Consider the following 7,673-nt stretch of genomic DNA (forward strand, 5'->3'; position numbering starts at 1 on the left):
TGCATGAAGTTATTTGAATTTTGATCTATGTCTTTAATCAGGCACATTGCTTTGAATACATTAGTTTGAATGGTAGAGTCAAATGGCTACTGTTTTTTCTGTAATGTGAGTAAATAAATTAATAGGATTTAGGGATTAGCTTGAATGTCTTCTATGTGACCTAGACAATAGAGTGTCTTATTATAACTGCATTCCTGACAATAAAGCATATAGTGTTTCCCAGTGAGTCAAAACAATAGCTATATAAATACAAAACATATTACTCATGTCTGCTGTGTACTTAGTTGTCCATTATTAATATTAATCAGCTTTGCTTTCTTCCAGGGAGCTTAAAGTCCCATATATTTTACAATCAAAACTGTCAAGAGCCTCAGCGCCATTTTGTGGCAGCGAGACCCGCAAATAAAGGGGAGAGCCGGGGCTGTTGCGGGAGGAGGAGCGCGGGCACCGGCGGCAGCGGGGTCGGGTGGCCTGGGCAGCGAGCGGTAGTGCGGGGTCAGCCTATGTGACTGGGAGGCACCGGAGCGGCCTCCGTCAGGAGAGGATTCAAGATGACCAACGAGGAACCTCTTCCTAAAAAGGTTCGACTGAGTGAAACAGACTTCAAAGTTATGGCACGAGATGAATTAATTCTCAGGTGGAAACGATATGAAGCGTATGCACAAGTTTTGGAAGGCAAGTACACAGATCTTAACTCTAATGATGTAACTGGCTTAAGGGAATCTGAAGAAAAACGAAAGCAGCAACAGCAAGAGTCTGCACGCAGGGAAAACATTATTGTAATGCAACTAGCAACCAAGGAGCAAGAGATGCAAGAGTGTACTACTCAAATCCAGTACCTCAAGCGAGTCCAGCAGCCTAGCATTGCCCAACTGAGATCAACAATGGTAGACCCAGCGATCAACTTGTTTTTCCTAAAAATGAAAGGTGAACTGGAACAGACTAAAGACAAACTGGAACAAGCCCAAAATGAACTGAGTGCCTGGAAGTTTACGCCTGATGGGTAAACAAATCATACTCCCCAGCCAAGACTTCCCTGACAGTCCCACTATGAGAAAGCTGTGGTGGGACAGCCAAGCACTCGTTTCCACACCAAGACTCAGACTTTTTGAGCCAAAAAGCCACATTCTTATACTATCCAGCTTGTAATGATTAACGTAAAACTTACCAGATGAACCTTGTGTTTCAGCTTTTTTCTCTTCCCCCTGCCCTTGCTTCAGAGGCCTGATGGTGTCGGACTATTCCGAAGAAGTGGCCACCTCCGAAAAATTCCCCTTCTAGAACATGTAGACACTTGAGAAATGTTTCTGTTTGAAGAAAATACAGGGAGAAACAGAAGTCTTAAGTCTGTGGCACACTGTGTCTTCAGACAGTTTGGAGGAATGAAAACCTAGAGATTTAAAATCATGAATTGAACATGTAAAATTCCAGTAAATGTAAAGATGGAATATGCATCGCTCTTAACCTTGAGCATAGTGACTTAGAGACACTGTATATCAGTTTTGCCAATAAGACTGTGGACTTCGTGATTGTTGTTGAACTTCTGGGTCAAACTCAAATGAGGTGAATTTTGCCTTTAAAGGGTTTATTTTCTAAGAACCAACTTAATAGTCATGAGAGAATCAAGTAATAGATGTCAGTACAAGTAGTTCATATATTTAACCATTTAGTTTGGGGCTCCATATTACTTGATTGAGCCTTAAATCAATGTGGTTTTACTCAATGGTTTGTTCTTTGAATGGTTGCTAATACTGTAGGTAATCTTATTGAGGACTGTACAAATAATGAAGGTGTGGTATCAAACTTCAGGTCTAAACTGTTTGAAGCATTATAAACATTCATTTCACAACTAGATTGTATAAGGACATTAGCTGTGATGAGACTCACTGCGTTATTCTTTTCCGTAGTGAAATTTATTATATCCCCATTCCATTCAACAGGCACATGTTGAAAGAGCATTGTCATTGGTGTTAGTGGGGGAATGTGTTCCTTCATTGTATTTGGGCCTTTTGTATTGCACTCTTGATATTAAATTAAATGTGCCTTGAAAAAAAAAATTGTCAAGAACTATAACACTACTCTATGTGATGTCTATAAAAGGAGATATAAATGCCAATCAAAAGGGCCATTGGTTGCTTCATTTATATGCAAAGTGCTCCTGCCCATAAATTACATTAATAGTTTATATTCTCCATACCTTGTCACAGAAGGAGCTCAAAGCATGTTTGATCCTTTCATTCTTGTGGCCTCTGCTTTAGGAGGAAGCAACCCTGGCAGGTCCGGGGATGCCCTTTGCCTCATACACTCCCAAACAAAGAGAACAGGCCACCCTCTGCCTTTTTCCTAGATAGTCCCAGATTCGGGGCCCTGATGCACGAGGGAGTGACAGGGACCCTGTGTGACTCAGGTGACACATCTAGGTCACTGTCACAATCCTGTCCACCAAGTTGGAGCTCTTTGGGGCCACGGTTCTTGCTTCTCTTTACTTTGTCAGGGAAAGAAAAATGCCAAATGCAACATCCATTGAAATGTCATCAAGGGCACATCTCAGAGCAGACTTCTTTTGAACTTCAGGAATAATACACCTGATGATGGGGTCCAGGGCATTCCAGCCTGATACCAACTTGTATTCTTTAGTGAATAATATTTCAGCAAAATTCAAGAGTATATCCAATTTAGAGCATCCTTTATTAATCCATTTTGAAATGTCACTATTTTACTCCAAACACCTCTGGAGAATGTGTCAACAAGCGCAAGGCAGTGAAACAAGAGAGGTCGTTCCTCACGGACAGCAAAAGTGCCCAGTCAAGTGCCCAGTCGACTACCTGATAACATGTGAAGTAACTGTCTTCCTGCTTTCTTCCCATTTTCTAAGACATCTATTATCTGAATTGTGAACATTGAACCACGTTGGGGGAAAGCCACCTTCCTCCCGAGCTGACCTACAGGTCAACCCCTTCAGATGACAAACAATAGAGGAACGATCAGGCAGATGCCCAGAAGTTCACTGTCAGAGCCATGTCTGTTCTCTTGGGCATCCCCCACGATTTCTCCTTTTTCTGTTCTGATAACTCCCTGGCTCTAACTGGAGACAGAAGCAGCACTGTTAGAGCAGAATTTAATATCCATACTGGGTGGCGCCGTTACCTTATAGATGAGAAGGGGGAATAAGTGACTGTGTTTGGAGGCTGCTGGTTTATTGTTGATTTTTTCAAATCAAGAAACAGTTTTAAACCACTATGTTTATTTAACTCATTCACTAATTAAATTATCATAAATTGTCTATATTCTTGGCACTGCCCTCGAGACCTAAGGACCAAAGGAAAAAGGAACAAATAATCACTGCCATGTCTTATGTTTTATGAGGGGAGTTGCTCATTAATTTACCCAAATATTTATTGAGTCCATACTATGTGCTGGGCACTCTTTCAGTTTTGGAAAAAAAGCAATGAATAAAACAGACAGAAATCCTTCCCTTAATGGAAGCTTAAAATTTAAGGACAGGAATAGTAAAAAACAGAATAAATAAGTAAAACATACAGTATGTAAATGGTGTCAAGTTCTATTGAGAAAAAGAAAGCAGGGAAGGGATTAGGGTATGGGTTTTCATTTTGCAGAAGAAAATATTTGGGTCAAGAACCCAAGGTGTTGAGGAAGTGAGACACATGCATAACCAAGGGAAGAGCATTACAAACAGAATGTGAACGCCAAGCCCTGAGAGGGAACATGCCCGGTGTGATACAGAAACAGCCCAGCTTTTATATTCCAAAGATGGCCACCACAATATTCCCCTCCCCCACGACCTTCCAGAGCCTTGCCATCCCTGCCCTCTATTAAGAGTCTATGTCTCCTCCCCTTGAGCCTAAGCAGGACCTTGTGGTTGCCCTGACTTGTAGTGTATGGCAAGTATGACAGAAGAGATGCTAGGTGACCTCCAGGCTTGGTCATAAAAGGCAGAATGGCTTCTGCTCCGCTCTCTTTCTTGGGACGTTTACCTTTGGGACCAGCCGCCATGTTGTGAGGAAGCCCAGGCCACACAGAGGCCCGCATGGAGAGGGACAGAGGCTGAGCTTCCAGCTGACTGCACAGCCACATGAGAAGCAGAAGCACGTGCTCCAGCCCAGTCAACTGACACCGTGTACAGCAGCACTGAGCCTTCTCACATAACCCCAGGGTTATGAGCAAAATGAATGATTGTTGTCACCTTCAACCACTCAATTTTGGGGTAGTCAGAAGGCTAAGTGACCAAAACAAGTGAGGAAGGCCTTGGATTAGGAGACAGTTAAGGGGTGGGGCCGGTCCTTGAGGGTTTTACACACCATTGCAAATTCTTTGCCTTTAACACTAATGGGAAAGCCACCTGCAACAAGTAAATGCTGGTCACTGTCTGGGACCTGGGTGTCATCAAGAAGACAGCCTCCAGCAAGCACATGTCTCCTGCCCTCAGGCAGAGATTCTTTCGAAGACAGGGAGCCTTCCTTCCACTTTCCACAGGAAACATTTTGCACTCACGGTGACAAACTCACTCAGAGACTGATCTGACCAGCCCATTTCCTGTCACAAAATTGTAATAGTCGCCTGTATGGTAAGCACACACCCTTGGGATGCTGGCCGGCACTGCCCCATGTTACTGGGAGAATTCAACTTCCATGCACGTTTAGGTTTCAGCCAACTTAGACCCATAGATGCCCAAAAGGGGTGAGACACAGTGTGCTTTCCATGGAGGCTTTTGGACATTGTTTTCCCTCTGGCTCAACAAGCCTCTTGTTGGCTGACTTTGGGGGACTGCAGCGTGGCCCACCTGGCACAGAGACATTTGCTGCATCGTCGGGGAAGACAGGCAAGTGCGGTCCATGCAGGAAAGTGTTTTTCAATGCTGAGAGGCTCAGAAAGATGAGCATTGAAGGAATCCATCCCTTATTTAAAAACTGAAGCATAGTTGATTTACAATACTGTGTTAGTTTCATAAAAGAATCCATCCTTGTTGACATTTTAAATAGGTTAATGCACCTATGTGAAGTGCAGTATCTGCTCCCTTTGGGGCTGAGATTATAGAAGTGCTCAGTCTGGAAGTTTGTAAAACTGGACAGCCTTCCAAACACGGGGCAGATAAAGCCCCATGATGATGGTGGCCACAGTGAGTCTGGAGGGAGAGAGGTCACCGCTCCTGAGTCACACAGGGGCTAGAATCCTGTCCAACTCCTCTGGGGACAATGCTGAGGACTTCACACTGAGGTCCGGGAAGAGCCAGTACCAACACTCTTCTACTGAGTTGTTGAGTTTGTTGAGGCAAACTGCTAACAGTGACCAATTTCCACACATTACATCCTGTTCCTAGGCATGTTCAAAGGGAATTTGGGTAGGTGGATGAGAAACAGAATTCAACAAAATACCCTTTAGATTAGACCCAGTCAGGAAGAAATAACTTCTGTTCTTGCTGTGTTGTTTCGTGTTAACCAATTCAGGATGGTAGGATGTGAGATGCTGAATAGCATTTTGGGTAAATGTCTCAGGAGAGTTGCCTTGAGAACCTTAATATTCTCAACCACACTGGCGTGAAGGCAGGTTGTGCTGGCACTGAAAGGCCTGCCAGACAATTAAAAGCAAGATGACACACGTTTCACTTTGGCATTTGTCCTCATAAATTTGAAATCATGTCATTTCATCAGAGGGATATTAAGCCTTTCTTAAGACAATCCAGTCAAAGAAAGTGAGAACTAGAGGGTGCCTTTCTGATGTTCTCCTCATTGCACAGGTTGAGAACCCTGAGTCCCAGAACGGATAAATGGCTTGTTCAAGGCCCTCAGCTGTCTGGAAGTCAACAGTCACACAGTTCAAGTCCTAGGGTTTGGGCCCTTTAACACCACTGCAGTTGCTGATAACACAAGCCAGTTACTGCGATACCACCTGGTATACAAAAGGCACTCAATAACGGCAGCCTCCCCCCATCAGGCTGTGAGATCTTCGATGGCACAGTGAGGTCTCATTTACGCTTAACTCCCCAATGCCTTCCCTATAATAAGGGCTCATTTTTAATAGATAAATGCACAAACACTGGATTCCTACCACACTCAAAATGTTCATTGTTTCTTATTGCTGAAACACCAATTTATTATTTATTGATTGCCTGCTCTTCTTCATTCATTCAATAGATGTGGTTGTGCATCTTCTATGTGCTCAGTGTGGTGGATACAGGAATGAGCAAAGCAGAGGGACTCCCAGGCCTAGTGGAGCTGACAGTCCTGTGACTGTGTCCAGCTATAGCTAAGCAGCCAAAACAGTCAACTTGTCTTGACACACCTGACTCACAGGCCAATCAGATGAGGCCAGCGTACATACCTAGAAAAGTCAGACAGCTGTTCAAGACAGAACAGTGTCAGTGGGTTCAGATGATAAGTTATATGGCTGTTCAAAGGACGGAAGGTTTGGTGTGGCCAGAACAGTCTTAGGAGACCCCAAGGACAGTTTGGAGCAGTTTCTTGAGAACATAGTAGGATTTGAAAGAGCAGAGAGACGAGGAAGGGGATGACACGCCAGGGAGGTGGAGGAAGAGGCAGGAACAACATGAGTGAGATTAATGGGCCAGGAATGACTCTAGTCAAGCCAGATCCTAGGCCAGAGAAGGTGAAGTTAAGTAGAAAAGGCAGGGCCAGATGGTGAAGGCACCAGTCATGGAAAAACCCAAAGAGAAAACAATATCTTTCATCTGCACTTTGAAAAATCTGCTGGGAAGTGAATGACAGGTCATTTGCAGGTGTATAAGTATTTCAATGTGTTTCTGTCCAGATTGAAGGTACACGGGAAACTTACTCCTCCATTATCTTTCCACCAACTTCAGATCGACACTTCTTCAGGTAAGGAAACCCACAAAAATATAGTAAGAAGAATTAGAGTGGATTGTCAAAATGTGAGAGAGTAAACACCCACTTTCTTAGAATATACCCCAGCTGTTCATATTTCACAATTAATGTTCCATTGCTAATACTTTAGAAAATGGATTTCAAGTATGTGCTTTCACTTGTCCATCTATTTGTGGATCTACTCTCTGTAAGTTGAGTCCAGAGCACAAACAAAACAAAAGTGAACTAGACGTTTAAAAGTAGAGATAGATATGCATTTTATTGTAAATATGTCTGTGCCATGGCTACAGGCCAAACTTCAGATGAAGAGCTGTGAATGAGGTTGGGGGAAGGGGGCAATGAACAGGTCTGTAGATGAAATATCTAAGTCTTAAATTAACCACTTTGACAAATCAGTTGTCCTACCATAAAGTTAGGGGTTCTGTCTAATTAGTAGATCAAATGCACTATTGGCCTCAATTATTGGCCTCCCTCTATCAACACATGTGGCCCTCGAACTTTGGGGTCTCTTCCTGCTCTGACACCAGGCCAGCTTTGTGACTTGCTTTGGCCAACAGAATGTGGCAGAGTGAAGCCCTACTAGTTCCGAGCCTAGAACTCAAGAGCCTTTGTGTGTTTCTGCTCTATTTCTTGGAGCTCTGCCAAGTCCCGATCTGAACATACTGTAGGAGGAGAGACCCCAGGGAGCAGAGCCCAATTGTCCAGGCTTGGCCCCCTTAGGTCAGTCAACAGCCAGGTGACCCCCGGCCATGTGAGAACCTGGCCAAGATTAGCAGAACCATCTCCCCAAGGCACAGCTGAGCTCCAGAGGCA

General features: G+C 43.9%; 1 protein-coding gene across 1 annotated transcript; it reads left to right on the forward strand.

Annotated features, from left to right (window-relative positions):
* Positions 1 to 444: 444 nt before the first annotated feature.
* Positions 445 to 2,059, forward strand: LOC111165626 (pre-mRNA-splicing regulator WTAP-like). The gene is made up of 2 exons (XM_022556492.3): positions 445 to 1,003; positions 1,221 to 2,059. The coding sequence occupies exons 1-2, from the start codon at positions 552 to 554 to the stop codon at positions 1,279 to 1,281; spliced, it is 513 nt and encodes a 170-aa protein (XP_022412200.2). The 5' UTR covers positions 445 to 551; the 3' UTR covers positions 1,282 to 2,059.
* Positions 2,060 to 7,673: the final 5,614 nt, after the last annotated feature.

The sequence above is a fragment of the Delphinapterus leucas genome, chromosome 15 (assembly GCF_059928025.1).
Source record: "Delphinapterus leucas isolate spDelLeu-1000000601 "Yukka" chromosome 15, BTC_Dleu_Yukka2, whole genome shotgun sequence".
Taxonomy (NCBI): Eukaryota; Metazoa; Chordata; class Mammalia; order Artiodactyla; family Monodontidae; genus Delphinapterus; species Delphinapterus leucas.

Excerpts from the sequence above, each read along its gene's own strand:
- LOC111165626 (XM_022556492.3), top strand. The coding sequence starts at position 552 with ATGACCAACGAGGAACCTCTTCCTAAAAAGGTTCGACTGAGTGAAACA. Across the intron at positions 1,004-1,220 it reads TGGAAGTTTACGCCTGATGG|AGGCCTGATGGTGTCGGACT; the intron begins GTAAACAAATCA and ends CCCTTGCTTCAG.